The 17,484-nt window shown below is 34.8% G+C and overlaps 2 protein-coding genes across 2 annotated transcripts; both read right to left on the minus strand.

Annotated features, from left to right (window-relative positions):
* Positions 1-284: 284 nt before the first annotated feature.
* Positions 285-12,061, minus strand: LOC118263092 (beta-galactoside alpha-2,6-sialyltransferase 2). Its single transcript, XM_035574876.2, has 5 exons — positions 11,091-12,061; positions 4,190-4,287; positions 3,597-3,742; positions 2,586-2,716; positions 285-1,732 (listed from the first exon to the last, which is right to left on the minus strand). The coding sequence occupies exons 1-5, from the start codon at positions 11,860-11,862 to the stop codon at positions 1,488-1,490; spliced, it is 1,392 nt and encodes a 463-aa protein (XP_035430769.2). The 5' UTR covers positions 11,863-12,061; the 3' UTR covers positions 285-1,487.
* Positions 12,062-12,512: 451 nt separating this feature from the next.
* Positions 12,513-17,300, minus strand: LOC118262990 (transmembrane protein 43 homolog). The gene is made up of 8 exons (XM_050697431.1): positions 17,209-17,300; positions 16,944-17,048; positions 16,638-16,864; positions 16,112-16,305; positions 15,688-15,863; positions 15,246-15,474; positions 14,888-14,993; positions 12,513-14,651 (listed from the first exon to the last, which is right to left on the minus strand). Exons 2-8 carry the CDS (start codon positions 17,046-17,048, stop codon positions 14,510-14,512), a joined length of 1,179 nt encoding a protein of 392 aa, XP_050553388.1. The 5' UTR covers positions 17,209-17,300; the 3' UTR covers positions 12,513-14,509.
* Positions 17,301-17,484: the final 184 nt, after the last annotated feature.

Genomic DNA, 17,484 nt, shown 5'->3' on the forward strand with positions numbered 1-17,484 from the left:
TGAAAACCGCATCCAACTCGGATCAGCCGTTTCTGAGATTAGCGCGCACAGACGAACAGACAAACAGACAAACAGACAAACAGACAAACAGACAAACAGACAAACAGACAAAAAAAAAGTTAATTACATTTTTGGGTTCGACATCGACAAAACAATAACCCCTGCTATTTTTTTTATTTTTATTTTCAATGTACAGACAGCACTTTTCTACGATTTTATTATATGTATAGATCTGCAATGTTTCTGTTGACTAAAATGTCAAAGATAAACAATTAATAAAACTATTATCACGAGTACAAATTGTTTTATTTCATCCACAATCACAGCTAAGTAACGTTGTAAATAATTCTGAACATGTTACACATACCATCCTGTAGATATTTAACTATTATTATCGCATTATTAGGTAGATATTATGTATTATGTACTACTCTACAAATCAATTCTAATGACTAAAAATTAATTAGTGGAATAATCATGCGATAAGTCGAACTTAGTATGCGATGTACCTACTTAGAAAACTCTGAAATGCAGTTTACCATCAATGTAACATTTTCCGCTACTATTTATTTATATAAGTCTCTTTGTACATTGAACTATTTTATAAGGAAGACATATTTTCAACTTATTCTATGGTTAACAACTATATGTTTTAAAGTTAACATTAATACTTGTTTATAAATAATCAACTGAGTATTTGTAATGAGATCGATTTGTTAAGCGTTTACTTATTCATTTTTATTTGCCACAAGACTTTGTTGTTGTTATTGTTAAGAACGCCATTAAAATGATTACCATAGGCTAGCTTAATAATTCAACAACAAAACAAAGCAATTCGTTACAGGCATACCTAAATAGATTGTCGATGTAGGTACGTACACATAGTCACATTATCATTTTACCTACTTACGTAGAATCTAGACTAGTGCTGCCACCCAACGCTGCCCATAATTAATTAACGGCCAGTCTCAATAATATAGCCGGTTTTGATTACCATACATTTAAGAATTTTGAGTTATCTTCCATACAAAATGTGTAAAAAATCAGTTTTGTAGAACTTGCACGGGATACTTTCAAGCAATCCAACAGAGATTTTTAAGACTAACCGCAAGTGTGGCACAAAGATAGAAATCAGTATACATTTTCCACTGTTTTTTTAAACAGTATCCTTTGGAAACTACACTGTGGAACTAGCACCTAGCTTCACTGACAGATAGACTGACGGGCAATTCAATTTGACGTTTAAAAAGTGCCACATTAAGGTTTAATTAAAATAAATGCTTTGACTTTATGACAGTCTAGTCTAACTACTAATCTGGTTGTATCGTAAATGGTCTCAACATTTCATAAACAAAAGCTTTTTCCAACAACTATAACCCATCTAATATATAATTATCATCTAAATTATAATTACTACGTACAATTCATGATTATTACGCTATCTACTATGGCCACTTTAATAATGACATGATGATAATGAGCTAAGTTTAATGACAAGTGATGGTTCTGAAGCCAGGAACATCAATGATTCCTTGTTGAAAGACTTGTACGTCTCTGTTATCTCGCAGACGCTCAGCAAGGGTCTTCTCATGTGCCAGCGGGTGCCAGGCGCCGAGGGTACAGGCGGCGTCGTGCGCCGGCGCGTGGTAGTGGCACCGGCGCGTCGCACGCGCAGACGGCACGTACTCAAACATGCGCACGCGCTGACAACGGTGCAACGCGAACCAGAGACCTGAAAGTATATTTAAAGCAAAGTTTTAATTAAGTAGCAAGTAAGTACCTAATGATTTGAATGCTTTTATTATAATGAACAGTTTTAAGTACATCGATAGTATAATACATGATTTGGACATACATTTACCCAAAAATGTATATGTAATTAGGAAAATTTATTTTCCTAGACACTTGTAGAATCAATATTACCTATGTTATTTCGTATAAAAAACTCGTTAGCCATATTTTTTTTAATCTGATACGATACTTTTTAATTTTATATCCGCATACCGGGAGGATAAAATTAGAATAGCCATAAAGATTTTTTTTTTAATTTTCTTCTTCTATTATTTATATGGCCTCCAAGTTGATCTTTTCTTAAATATCAGCTAGTATTCTATATCTAGTCAATGAAATGAACCCAAAACCGAACTTTTTGCTAGATACTATTTTTTTTTATAATCGAGCACTGGCTGTTTGTAGAGAAAAAAAATTTGAAAGGCCATTAAAGTTTTATTTTTCTTTATCTTCTTTTTTAGGTAAATGGTATTCTTATTATTTTCATTATGAAAGCCAGACAGTACCTATTCTATTATCAAAGAGCAATGAAACCTTATTTATAAATACTTGTGTAAGACCATAAACAAAAATAAATACGGTAAAAACGGTACGGGTAAAAGTATTTTTCACTTTAAGAATTTTTTTTTATTATTAATATATATATTTTTTTTGTAATTGGCATAAGTATTTGTAATTTCGTGATATGAATAACTTGTTCTTGATACTCGATACATGTACTTAAATGGAATAATGTGAGAAATCACAGTCATATTCACTTTAATAAGAGAATATGAAATTATTATGAACGTCACCTATAAATCCCGATGATGGTGGGTTTCTCCGTAAACGGTATGGAGATGTATCTTGTAGTACCGACCATAGCGCCCATAGAACTTGCGGATTTAATAAATGCACATCTGCATTTTTATATCGATCAAGTAACCTGAAAACAATACATATTACAAAATAAAATATCTGTAATTTAATTACTGATTTATTCAATTAGTAATTTCCATAAAAATAAAACACTTGAATTAAGTGTACGATGAAACTAACAGAATAATATGTATTATGAATAGATACTAATACAATACTTATATCTGCTTATACGCTAAGAAGCTAAAAAAAAACTCGGACTTTTGAGATTTTATTCAGAGTTTAAGTTCTGATTAGGAAAAGTTCTGATTTGGATTTGGACAAATAAAGGTAGGCTCAATAATTTTATTATTTTTTTATTTAGCCTACCTTATTGCCTTCATTTCTCCGAATTTTGTGAATCAACTTAAACTACACGCCTACATCACTTTTACCTACCCCAAAAATTCATTGTGTTCATGTGCATTTTTAATCTGTTTCTAGAAATCAAAGTACTTACTTAGGTACATACATATTTCCTTAAAAGTACGTCACACCATTGCAACTACGTATAAACCTTATTGCAGTCTTCCAGTCGTAACATGAGGAATTATACATACATACATACATATCGTCACGCCTTTAATCCCCGAAGGGGTAGGCAGAGGTGCACATTATGGCACGTAATTAATGCCACTGTGTACACCCACTTTTCACAATTTATGTTATAAGTCCCATGTAATAGGTGGTGAGCCTATTGCCATATACCGGGCACATTTCCAGACTCCGTGCTACTACTGAGAAATTTTCGAAAAACCGAAAACACCCCAGTAATACTTTGCCCGACCCGGGAATCGAACCCGAGACCCCTTGTTCGGCAGTCGCACTTGCGACCACTCGACCAACGAGGCAGTCACATTTCTATATAACAATTTGTATAGGAAAACTCTCCCAGATGGTTTACTTACTTCTTATAAATAGGAAATAAAGGGTAGTCCGGATGATGATACCAGTCTTCTAACGTTGACGTATAGTTCGCCGGATCCCAGATGATAATGGATACATTGCGGTACAATGGATCCTCCATGAAATTGAATTCTGGTTTTGCAACCACCTAAAAATTAAAACGATACTTTATTTTTTATCAGATATAGGAACCTTTATTATTCTTATTGTTGTTCATTAGTCTTGCTAAATGTCGTGAATGGCTGGACCGATTTGGATAATTTTGGTCTTCAGGTCTTCCAGGGATGGTTTAAAGTAAGAAAAAAGTGTTTGATATATTGAATACGAAGTTTGCCGGGTCAGCTATAGTTACCTAATAAAAATGCTGAAACTGGTATTTCTATGTCTAATATTGTTTACATCGAATTGAGGTACTTTGATTCATTATAACGCAGTTTTACCGAATAAGCAGAAAACAGAATTTTATTTAGTAAGTTAATATGGACCTAAACTCCGAAAATTTCTGAGGAAGGAAATCATGAATTTTACACTCGAAAAACCCGCGGGCCTACTGGGAAATAAGTATAAATTTGAAATAAATATTACAAGTATGTACCTGCGAATTGAGAACTCTGAAAGTGGTCTTGGAGCCGACACTCTCGGTATAATTCTCGGTGGGCGCGTTGTTGAATCTCAATACCATGTCGTGAGAATCTGTCAACACAAATAAGTTTGTTTGTGACATACACGCCTTGCCTCCGGTGCTCATCTCCATAAAGTATGGGAAAACTTTTACAAGTGTATGTAATGATATAAGGGTTATTTTTAGATATTTGTTGCCAAAAAACTGAGTATGATGTCGGTTTATTGGCATACGTAGTATAAACCTTACATTTTATCACATACCAATAGTCGAACTATCATAATTGAGAATTATGTAACACTTATGGCAAAACGCCACTCTTTTCAAGCACAAATGTGACGACTAAAGTACTAATATGGCATAATTGAATTATACTGTCATGCGCATTGCCTAGCGTAATAGTACTAAATTACGTACGCTTTGCTAGTTTAAACAGGCCTAGTTTGGATGAAAAAATGGTTCCGATCGTGACTACAAAGCATTGTCATAATAGTTATAATTCGTTAAAACCTTGACTCCAGTTATTCATACAATAACTATTGCGACGTCAGATTCTTAACGTTAAATGTTATCAGACCTTGTGGAGTGTTTCCGCTCCATTTCAAGAATTTTGAAACGTTCAAAGACAATACATTGGAGAAATCTTTTCTCATTGTAAGTATTTTACAAAACATTTTATTTGTAGGAAACCGTCCTAAATGAAATGCAGTCTTTGGATTTCTGATTCTGATTTGCTACTTTAAAAAAAACAGTAATTTGTATCATCTTTGAAAAAAAGCAATACAAATTAATTTAGTTGCGACAGCGGAGATCGCCCGTGTCGTGTCGTTTGTTGACCTAGTTGCTAAACTAAACTTTATCACATTTTTTATTTTTCTCCGACTGTCATTTTCTAAGTAATTAAAAAATAACTTGTTTCAACTATTTCTTATTTTCTAATTTATTTATTTTATAAAACATTTGCTGGTTCATAAATATCGTTAACAATGTTTAATAAAGGTTGTCTTAGTCTAAGTGACGAATAATATGAAGTATTTACATCCGAGCTATTTGTCAGTTAAACTAACAGTGACTTAATAAGATATTACGATATGTGCCCTTAGGTAGAATATAGTAATGACTGTATGTATTTCCGAGCATTAAATCACTTCCAATCTTCATAATTAACTATGTTCTTGAGTTTGCCTGCGTCTGAATACAATCTTTAACCCTTAGAAAAACTAGGTGCACTTGAACCTTTGACGTCCATCCATAGGTGTAAGAAAGTAGAACAATAGACACGAACAAGTCGATTGCTACAAAAATACTTCATAATTACATCCATTATTTATTAACCTATAATTAAATAAACGTTTATTTTTTATGTCATCTGCTGAGTTATGACCGTGTTATTATCGAACAGTACTTATACTAAGCTTCAGGTTACTTCAACGAAAAATAAATATAGGCGACTATACAGGGCAACTACGTGATTAAAGCTAAATAGTTCCCACTTCAGTGGTTTTGAATAATACTGTGTAGTAACAAATTAGTATCACTTTTTAAAGTTAAAATTAGATTTTTGCTCATGTACCCAATTATTATTAATCGTGTATTTTTCTGTTCAATATTTCTGTATGCTTCAGAGTAAAAGAAAATGTCGAGACGGGACAATCTACATAATGAAACATAAAACTGTTCAATAATGTATGTAGTGTGACAAGCGCAGTGCTATTGTCTTTCTGTCAGGAATACAGGATGATGGAATTAGCTACTTAGATTAACTTAGCACATGATTCTTTTTATTATACTCGTACTTACATTTAAATGCAAACACTGTATTTATAGATATTTAATTGATTGTATGCAACGTAAACGTAGTTAATAATAAAATAAATTTACATAGACTGTTCCCACTAGATGATACATAAATAAAATTAAAGAGGCAATTAAGACCACAAAACGTTGACTTAGTCATCAATGCTTCTTTTATGCTCTAAATACTAGGTTTAGGTATAGACTTTGATTTACCTACATTATTTCTTCATTCGCATCATTCCTATCCACCAAATTATTATATGTAATGTTAATATAAAGCTATATTTACGCAGTTTTCCAAATGTAACAGGGTATATAATGTGGATAAAATGTTCGTTTATCTAGGTAAGGATGAAGTAAACATTCCCCGGGACCGTTAGAGCGTACATTACAATATAATGCCGCGATATAATGCGGCGGAGCGCGGGAAGCTCCTTATTGCCGGCGTATTGTATGTCGGAGGCGCACAATGGTACAACATGAATTATGCACGCCCTTTACGTGTGGGTTGATGACACCACGCGAACAATACCGCACGTATCCTGCGCAGCTTTTCTTTCATTGCCACCTTATAAACAATATACACAACTAAACAACCTTGCTCGTGAACTTACGGTACCTAGGTTTACAAAGCCTTTTAGTCGTGTATTTATTTTGTGTAAAGTCTGCATGATGTACTGTTCTTATTTGGTACCTAATACGCATCCAATCGAGCAAACACCATTAGAAAAAGTCAAGTTACCGTGATGCAACGCAGCATAACACTCTTAACTTTATTATTACAGCTGCTACCACTTGGTACCGTAAAGTAGGTATCATTAGGTAGGTACTTGAGCTTTTTTATATTTCAACAACATTATTTGTCAAATATTGTAGCACAAACTTCGCCATCTAAACTCTTGCCATTTACATAAATCACATCACGAAGCGCTGTGTGTTCCGTACTTTCTTTACAGCCCGCCATAAAAATTACAAAGAAAAATTAGATGGCCGGATTACGTAGTACCAAAACATAAACCATTATACTGATGTTACGATTTGTACCTTGATAGCCTTAACTTAAGAACTTCGACGAAATCTTGTGTTAGCTTTTATGTACTTATCTGTCCGACTGTTAGATAGGGGAAGGCTTCAGATACTTTCAGATAAATAGGTTCATTGCTTCGTTGTCAAAACATTTCCACGCTGTGGCGTTGTAGTTTTGAAGAAAATAACTGTTCTGTGTGATATTGCAGGTATGATACTCTACCAAGTACCTACTAACAATCTAGATCAGCTAGTGTTGATAGTTGATGCGATTGTGGATAAATAGTTTATTATTATATTCTTACGTAGGTTCATAGTCACACGAATAGGTCGTATCGCTCGCTGTAAGACGTATGTTTTTCTAGCGTCAGCAAGCTTGTATTTAATTATTCCTTGTATTTATTAACATTAATATTTTAATGATCTACATAACTTTCGCAAAATAAAGCCGTCTTTAATACCTAAGCAGTTATGCCAAAGAAAAATAAAGTGGAAGTTTTATCTCGACTCGAGCCGCGCAGTGAAGGGGTGTGGCACCATACATTTTCTTGTCATCTGCCAGCTGCCACTCCCTTTCTTAGCCGCAGCCTGCGGCCGATGAACAGCGATACGAAAGCGAATTTCAAGTTGAACTCTTACAAAAACACAAACATAACAAGGTGCTTAAGGAAAGTTCCTCGGAAACACGTCATTTAGTTTTATATTTAGTACTTACAGTCGCTTTTATTGAAATGTTTCTTTGAAATGTAATTCGTATTTAGTGTTGTCCTTTGAATAGGTACCAGGTACCTTCCTGTCTAAGTACCTAGCATTAAGCCCTTATTATTATTATTTTTTCTATTTTTCTCGCAGATTAAATGAGATATGCAATTATCTATAGAGAAAATATCTAAGTGTGAGGGGTCTTAGTAAGTACGTTAACTTTCATTGCCACACTCAGTGCTGTATCTACATTATTTACAATGTCTGGCACTTTTGGCAAAGCCTTTGCATCATAGTTTTCCTTCATGCAGACTGTGATGGCATGCTGCAACACAAAGTAATCATACATTTTTAAGCTTCACTATGTGAGACAGGTACGGTAAAAGGAGAAAACCTTATTGACAGGACGTTCCATTGTGTTTGTGTATGAAAGATCCTTATATGCTTGAAGTACACCATGTATAATAAAAATAAGTACTTTAAGTCTGTGGTAGATTGATTGTTGCTAATGACTTAAGAAAAATCTCAACAAACAATAAGTAAGCGATGTCCTTACACGTGCCTCCAGTCCACACTCGGAAGCATGTGTCATTGTCTGTTCCTCGTCTGGGCTATAAAGTTATCAGCAGATTTTCGAGAAAGGACAAAGACATGTGGTTACGCAGTGACTAATGTAAATGCAATAAAATAATAACATTACTCGTTGCCATTATTGTGATTCATCAATTTTTTACCTTTGCCTTTGAACTTGTGTGTGGTTGGTTGGTAACTAGGTACTTGCAGGTGAATCAAATAACTGTGATTTGTTATACACATTCATAAGTAGGTGCCTACCAATAGGGTTTTTTGAATGAATGTACGTGACATTTGTAGGTACTTGGCTACATTTCTTTATTAAAAAAAAAAAACTTTTCATATATTCTAATAAGGAATATGACTAAGCATGGCTCAAGTTTATGAATGGTTGGGTTATCTATGAGTAAGTAGGTGCATATCAGTTATCTACAATATTCTGGGAAGGAGCGGGACAACCCCAACACAAGTGTTCACAAATCACATACTGAGGCTGTGTTGATGACTTGTGTTATATAAATGTATGAGATTATTACAAGAAACTTGAAAATAATAATTTTCGTAATCATTATCACAGCTTATTAAATTTTCCGGTGTGCACGTGTTGGTATTATTATAATTAATGAAGAATGATGCAGAAACCGGCACCGGCGCCACTTGACAAACCTATCATAGTTAACTGCAATGGAGTCAGCATATCAAACCGTTTCTGTGTAACACGAAGATAGACACATGAATAACTCAAACCGTGTGCAGAGTTGTGTTAGTAAGTGTTTGAGTGTGCTTTAGTATTAGTTAGTCTACTCTAGGGCTGCGCGAATAAACTGAGAATAAGAAATAGTTAACGTAATTTCCACCTTTTTGAGAGGGTAAAATCATCCAATGACGTTTCCCGCTTTGGGTGAGACGAGAACGATTGTTAGCGCTTATTGACTAAAAATCACCCCATACCTAGGTACTCTTGCTTCGAGCCAAAACTCCGAAAACCCACCACTTCGTCCACAGCTCTAGGTAACGAAATTTCTGCCTACCAATAAATTGTTTTGAGTGGTTAGTGCATGACTTAACGAAATTACACATCCAACCTACCTAGGTACACTTATTGTACTTACCTACATCGTATTTTACACTGTTAATACCTAGGTAATGTGTTCCCAGAGACATTATACATCCATATTACTTACAGTTACAGCCTAATTTGTGGTTTACATTTGACGTAATTGGTAAATGACGAGTTTTCATAATTAATTTAATTGGTACCTAATTGCCTACATAATACCCAATACCTACGGTATGTCGGTATTAATACATAGGTATACAATTAATTACGTACTTTGGTTATATTCTATAACGGTCTCGACCGTCATTGGTCGAGATTATTCTCACAACCAACGACAAGGCAAACCGCGATCGAGCTCACTTCGAATGTTTATAATTGACAACCACAGAATAGCCTAGCTGGTATCTATTGGTGATTCCACCGAAAATACCCATATATAGTGTTATAAAAAGGTTTGAACTAAAAAGTAAGTAGCTTGCGTAGGTAGATAATTATTTATTTTTTAATGAATTGATACCTAATGAAATAAAATAAAATAGACCATTCTACAGAGATACATATCCACATTTAATACAATTAAAATACAGAGTGGACACCTGCATCGTAACATTACCATACATATTGGTCGCAGCGTACTTACTGACATAGTAATGTAGTTATTTAATCGGTTTCTCTGAGTAATCAGTGTAGTCCCGAGTCCCAGCGACAATAATTCGTATAATTCGCATACGATTTGGGCCGTTCGTCGAAGAGACCGGACTACGCATGTCAATGCGTTTCACAAAGCAAAGATCCGATGCGATAAGTGGCACAATACGCGGTCGATCACCTGCCCATCATGACCACGCGATTGCATCGATATTATAATAAATACTTAGTACCGAAGTACTCCACATGATAATCCTGAGCCTAAAGAATAATTACAAAGCTGTAAAGCATAAAATTTTATTATTCTAGGAAATATTTATTGTTGTCGGTATCTACGATAGTAATTTAGGTATAATAATAGTTATTTATATTGGAGACGATTGGCATCTAATTGGAATTCATCTATTAATTGGAGTAAATCTGAGTCAGCTAGCTAAATTAAGGAAAAGCTGCCCTCGGAAAATAACAATCTAACATTTGGTCCGGAGCTGCGGACTATCTAGCGGATTACCGAGGCTCTGGCTCGAAGAGCAGGAGTAGGAACGGGGTGGTTTTTAGTCAGTAAGAGTCTGACTCTCCCTCTCGCCTCGCCTAAGGTGAGAGAAGTCACAGGATGATTTTCCCTCCTTAAAAAAAATTTTGCAGCCTAGCGACGAAGTAGACATCTGTGCGTCTCAGTATACCTACTCATCATACCACAACAGGCGCCGACGCAAGTTCACCTATGAATCACGCGCAGTCTACAGGATTGAAAGTATTGTAGCATCACATAATAGTACCTAAGTGCAGTAATAATTAATTGTAAACGACGATGATTCAATTTTTAAATAATTAATAATTACTAAATTATTAGGTATTAATTAATTAACATGGGACGCTTGGGAATGCTAATTAGGAAGAACTTTCCTGTTTTATATTAGGTTATTATTAATGAAAAACTTTCCGAACACCTACCTAAATATTTCTAGAAACCGACATTATTCATAACTGTGGACCACAAAAACAAAATGGCTCATACATAATATTAATTAAACTAATCTAGGTATTTAAATTGCTGAACCACCTCACCTATAAACTCTCCTAACTCCGAGCCCAGCAGTGCTCCAGCGCTTGTAACAACAGCACACGTGTTGTAATGGCGCTGCTCCTGTAGTGGTGCCCTCGGGATCTTGAACCCGAGCCTCGCAAACGGTTCATCATCAGCGGTAACTGTCCGTAACTCCACACTCTTCAACGCGCACATCACCTCCTCCCTGGAACTCTTCTTCGGGCTATTACTGTCATATTTAACATCATAAGTATTGTGAACATCTAAGCCTGATGTGAACACTTTACTGTCTCCCATTAGCACTCTATGAAACTCTTTCAACAAGAGCTCTTTGAATTTCGCGGTTCGTTCCTCACAGTCCGAGGAGGTGAGGTCGTTGCAAACGTATTTATCACTGTCGAACTCCAGTAGGGGTCGGTCGATGTTCGGGAACCTGGGGCTGCCGTTGCTCTTCCTCACTATGTTGTTGGACGGCACGTGGTATGAACTCGATGACTTATTCGATATCTGCCGTGACCCGCCACTGCTCCAGAAGCCACCAACTGCCGACCTGCGATTTTTCCGAAGGAACTCAATTCTTAATGTAGAATTCAATAGAATCTTAGAAATATTTCTTTCCGCCGCGTAATTAACGCCGGATATCATGGTCTTGGGTGGATTATCCGACTTAGTGAGATTCCTCTGCTTCTCCTCGTACATCCAGTACTGGTACCAGATCAGGTACAAATAGCCACACATTCCGAAACACAAAATATTAATGAATATCCACACCGACATCGCCGCAGCTTTCATGTTTACTAAAACACAGAACTTCACTACCGAATGTAATCTCTAGATCTTATAGATAGTAAGAACACTTAACAAAACGAGGATTTGGTAGAAAAACAAGCTTTTGGCAATATTAACCTCGAATGCCTATAAAATCACAACCGTAACAATATTAGAGAACTGCTTGTGGTGTATCTGTATTCGTGGGGCGGAGGGAGATCAGCTGAGAAGGTGCCCACTGCGCGTGCGTACAATCGGCTGTGAACACCGCAACAAGCCTTATTTATTCCATCCAGTTCACCGACTCGAGAGGAACATTTGTCGTAGCGTTTGTCGTGTAAAAAACGTCTAACAGACGACAATTTGGATGAAACAAAAGTGAAAACGTATAAAATATGTGTTTCCTTAGAAATAATTATCTGTATAAACTTTCGTTTTTTAATCATTAAGTACCTAAAAGATTTAGAAAAAGTAGTTTTTTTTGTATACACGATTTTGGTAAACGATTAGACTAATCGCCTGATGGCAAGCAATCGCCGCCGCGATCACACAACGCAAGCGTTTTTCACGTCGATTTTCTGTGGGGCCATAGTATCACACCGGTCAAGCCGGCCCATTCGCCCATGTTCTTCCCTACTTAACGTTGTTAGGAGTTTCATAAAAAAAACACCAAATTTAGGTATTTGTAAGGAGTTTATTTTGAAAATAGTATTATTTTATAGGTACAACAGCAGTCACAAGCGGTTCTCACAACCAAGGGATTGATACTAATATTTCGTATGTATTTTTTAAAATAGATAAGTTAATATAGACTGAAATAAATACGCGTATTAAGTGAATTATGAATAACTAGGTTACTGCAACTACTGTGTTTAATTTATTGACACTAGAGATTGCCTATATCTATTCACAATGTAAAAACTTTAATCTACGCTTATTTAGTAATTGGTTCACTTATATACCTTGTACGGGATATGGTGGAGTAATTGTACACACGACTCTATACAAAGCCAGTTTATTATGGTCTCACTTTATATGATCTTTCCGCATATTCAGCGGTCATTTTATATTGGATTTGTATAAATTGATGTGTAATCGTGTGTGTGAATAAAATGATCTACAGTATGTATTTAATAATTGTACTAATATACACAGTGTGTTAATTTATGATACAGAATTAAATTAATTTAAAATATAACATAAAAACTATAGATTATTATTAACAATACAATTTGTAGTTAAGTGTATGTTTTGTGCTAAGAAATAATATCAAAAAAATCACAGTTTGTAAAATAAATAAATTTAATATTTTTTAAGTAAATGTCATTTTAGCTTTTAAACAACAACGATAATTTTCTTTGTATAACAAAATAAAACAACATACATAATTTAATTTGTACCAAACAATAAAGTTAATAACTATAAACGATATACAAATTACTTATTTACCGACCGTTAACTTTTTCTGGCTGGTAACACTGTTAATGGGTTCCCTACACCTATAACATAAAAATAATAACATTACCTTAGATATTATTTCTGAAAGCATTGATCAAGTTAAAATGCTTATCGTAGTTTAATATTGACGACTTAAAATTAGTTAATTCGTCAATATTTCAGGAATTAATTACAGATGTAATGCATTAGTGTTGTTTGCTAAAGGTGCATTAACTATCGCATTATGAGAGACGTATATTAGTCGGAAGAGCGTAGGATTTTATTATTATATTAAAGAAACGTATCCATTTGCCTGTTACAGTATCATTTAAGTACAGTCAGTCTACCTACAACTAATTAATGTTAGGTTATAATTATTCAGACTAGACAATGCGAGATATGAACCCTCAGTGTGACGAAAAAATATATATCCTTTAATATCGCCCCCGTAATTATAAAACATAATCTTCTGGCAGACCGAACAAGCAGCTCATCATGTTTGTACTATTTTGTAAAACTTGTTTTTAAATGTATTTAATTCTTTAAAACAGCTACTATCATTTATTTAGTAATTTTTGTTTGTCAAAACGTTTATCTTCAAAACATTCATTTAAGGTACGCGTTCACAGGTCCGCATCGTACGCATCGCACGCAACGGATTTTAGTTTTTCTTGTATAGAAACTTACAATTGCGTCTCCTACTGATCAGCATCATTAGCAATGCCTACATGCGATGCGTACTGATGACATCATACGGAATTCGTACGATGCGTACGATTCGGGCCTGTGGACGCTTATCTTTAAGCAGCAATTAAGACATCAGCAAAATATAATTAATATCAATCTTCCAAATTTTGGCACTAATTACAATTCTATATAAAATTATTTTAACTGTAGCAGAATAATTTCATTGGTAGTCCAAGTGGAAGACGGACGCAAGGTACCTAAAACACATGCTAAACGCGTTTCGTTACCGACTAAACGACGGGATAATTACTATTCCAATATTAGCTACAAAATTAAATATATTGCACTTATTGACGTTTAAGATTAGATTTAATGATCTCTCTTAATGTATTAAGCTAAAAAAGCGGGCCGGGACACATTTCATTTAGGACTTAATGCTACTTACAAAAATATATATAAATATTGAGCCGTATGACTCGCGGGTCAACGAACTGAGTTAGGTTTACTCTCTCACTTTATAAATTCCATGTTCGTGGTAATTGGTCGTTCAGTTAGCGTTGTTGATCCACCTCGTGTACTGAGGAGCGTCCTGGGTAGCGTCGCGGCGCGTCATCAGTGTCGAGTAGTGAAGAAGTGGCAACATCGAAAATCCCAACACTATAGCTCCGAATGCTGGCTTGTGGATCAACCTGCAACAATATTGGACATAAATTATATTGTGTATGCCTCTATATTGCTTCCTATGTATCCTATAGTATGTTACCACCTTTTAAGGCATATAATATGTATTTTTAATCTTTAGGATATACATCAGTGTATAATATATGCACTGTTGACTATAGCAGACACATAATTATAGTTTCTGAATCTGAAATGTGATATTTACGCGATTGCTATATATTATTATACTAGTTTGTATACTGACCATGGTAAAGCAATGATGAATAAAGTGTAGGAGCACGATAGGACGAAGTTGATCCAAAATCTTGAGCACCGCCTGAAGTTACTCGACACCCATGTACTTTGTAAAACTGAAAAACAAAAGCTTTTGTTAAAGAATAAACCATTCCTTATTATCGAATTTTAACACGAAAGTTCCCTGATGGAAAACTACTAAGTAAAACATACACAAAAACTAAAATAGTAAAGGGAAGGAAATTTTGCATTAAAATGTTGATTAAATGCACATATATGTGTCATTTATTTTAACATCCTCAAAATCTTGGCCAGTTATGGCATATCTATGATCACAGTTATATTACATCAAACTTTATTCAACTTACATAGTGTCACCCAATCAGGATGTAATGTCATTGCGGAAGCCAAGACTTGGACAAATCCAAATAGTCTGTATTGCCAAGTGTGAATATTTGCATCTCTCTTCTCTAGTTCAAAGAGGTGGTTCAAAGTATAAGAACCTTTGCGGAGTAGACAAATAGGGTCCGCTGAAGGAAACCTTGTTGGACTGTAAGCCTGTATAGTGCCGCCTTCCACCTCGCCCACTGCTGTGTACTGGAAAGATAAGTAATTGGTTAGAGAGCAATATGCAACTAGCTGATTGCAAAGACTATAAATTCGAATTACTGTAAAATAATGAATTTTAATATGAAGCCCAGTTTAAACCAGTTATATTACAAGTCTTAGGTAAAAGGAAGTCAGCTAAACTCAACATGATTTATTTTTAGTCTAGTTTACATTATTTTTATGATGTTAATATGTACTTACAATATCATCCTCCCGACCAGCATAAGAGAAATGTATACGGAGATCTCCAATCTGGTGTTCCAAAGGACTGTCTCCATGGTAATAGAAACCAGAGTGAAGCTTGATGTCACTGCGCTCTGGTCTGGAGTCCGACCAAATCTCGTAATAATCTGTGACTTTGCGTTTCACATCAATGCCTGGAAATATATAATAGCTCTATGAAACATAGGAAATTCAGGATTGTAATCTTAATTTTATGGAGAATCTTGTTTTTTTTATCGTCTGCATACCTCTTCAGGGATAAAAGGTGTGACAATAAAAAAACAAAAAAATCTTGTTAAGTACACATACATAATTCTTTACTAATTATAAAGATACCAAATATGTAGGAAATTTAGGAAATTATTTAAATCTTAAAATGTACTTAATATTTAAACACAATTACCTAAATATGCCCATCCAATTTTAACATTATCAGCGATATGTGTTTCACTGCTCATGGGCATAATGGCAGGATTTATATGCCCCGGTCTGATGTAAAACAGCGAAGAGTCCACTACATAGTCTCGCCAGTCTTTGTGGTACCAATATGTTTTACGTGACTCTTCAGCAGGTTCACTGATGAAATTATCTTGATCCCTAAAATAAAGCAACCAGGGTATGTTATACAATGAATACTAACTTACGGTATTTTTTATTAAAGACATAGATTTGAAGGAACATCAATTCAATATAGATAATACAATATTAATACAAATGCAACAAACAAAATTTTGATTCAAAGCTATGAATTAAGATTGAATAAAGAATTTGTGGTATCATTAAAGGTGAAAGTTTTCAAGTTATTTCAACTAACTAGATATACACTAGACATAGTATAAGGACTCCTATAAGCAACATAATTCTTATTAAGATACAAATAATTTTATTGGTAAACTATATTCAGACTCAAAATGTTAGTCTCATCTTACGTAGACTCCTCAATCCATTGGTACATCTGCACCCGTTTCCGTAGTTTAACAGCTTGTACTTGTATGTTGTAGTCGGGCTCTGATATTGGTTCGAGTATCCTCAAAGGTCCCACTATATGAACGACCTTTCCTTCATAGCGCGCCGCTTCGTCGCCAGTGTGCACGTCAATGGTCTCAGCTGCTGACACCAGCTCCTCAAGCATCAAGTTAATCTGGATTGTTTGACACTGTAAGCAATATTAAAGTTTATGATAACTTCACTTTTTTTGTAAAAAGGAAAAACTAATAGATTTCAATGTTATTTACCTCTGTCCACAATAGAAAGTACGTAACACCAGCAAACAAAATTAAACTAAGGGCCGTAGTCAGCCAAGTTTGTTTAAATTGATTTCTTACTGCTTGCCAATCCATCTGTAATTGTTTATTTAAGGAATTAAAACGAAATTATTACTACGACAACGATCACATTTGTTTTTGTAACTCCCAAGGCGTCGCTCAATCAAGTATGCAATTAGTTAAAGTCGCTAATTAACCAATTCAATATTTAGCGTTCACAAGCACACTGATATACCTTTTAATTAATAAAATTTCGTAATTTTAACAAATATTGCTACAGTATTCTGCCCGGCCCTGCTAAATTGACATGGTTGACAGTCAAGTCAGTTGACACTTTGAGTGACTTTGACAGATAACTGACATGAACATTCCGTTTCACCCATAATTTTAGGTGTCTTATTAATTTACTGTGGCAAACTTTCGAGTTTCCAACACGAGATTCACGATTTATCAGACTTCTTGCATTCGAATTTACCTAAAGCATAAAACATGTAAAAATAGGTCAGGTTAT

This window comes from Spodoptera frugiperda, chromosome 12 (genome assembly GCF_023101765.2).
Source record: "Spodoptera frugiperda isolate SF20-4 chromosome 12, AGI-APGP_CSIRO_Sfru_2.0, whole genome shotgun sequence".
In the NCBI taxonomy this organism is placed as follows: Eukaryota; Metazoa; Arthropoda; class Insecta; order Lepidoptera; family Noctuidae; genus Spodoptera; species Spodoptera frugiperda.

Bases quoted from the DNA above. Each gene is read 5' to 3' on its own strand.
- LOC118263092 (XM_035574876.2), bottom strand. From the start codon at position 11,862: ATGAAAGCTGCGGCGATGTCGGTGTGGATATTCATTAATATTTTGTGT. The intron at 4,288-11,090 runs GTGAGGTGGTTC...TTGTGTTGACAG, and splicing joins GGAGTTAGGAGAGTTTATAG to ATTCTCACGACATGGTATTG. The intron at 1,733-2,585 runs GTGACGTTCATA...ATATACTTTCAG, and splicing joins ACCATCATCGGGATTTATAG to GTCTCTGGTTCGCGTTGCAC.
- LOC118262990 (XM_050697431.1), bottom strand. From the start codon at position 17,048: ATGGATTGGCAAGCAGTAAGAAATCAATTTAAACAAACTTGGCTGACT. The intron at 15,475-15,687 runs GTAAGTACATAT...TTATCTTTCCAG, and splicing joins CTGGTCGGGAGGATGATATT to TACACAGCAGTGGGCGAGGT. The intron at 14,994-15,245 runs GTAAGTTGAATA...TTTGTTTTTCAG, and splicing joins TCCTGATTGGGTGACACTAT to TTTTACAAAGTACATGGGTG.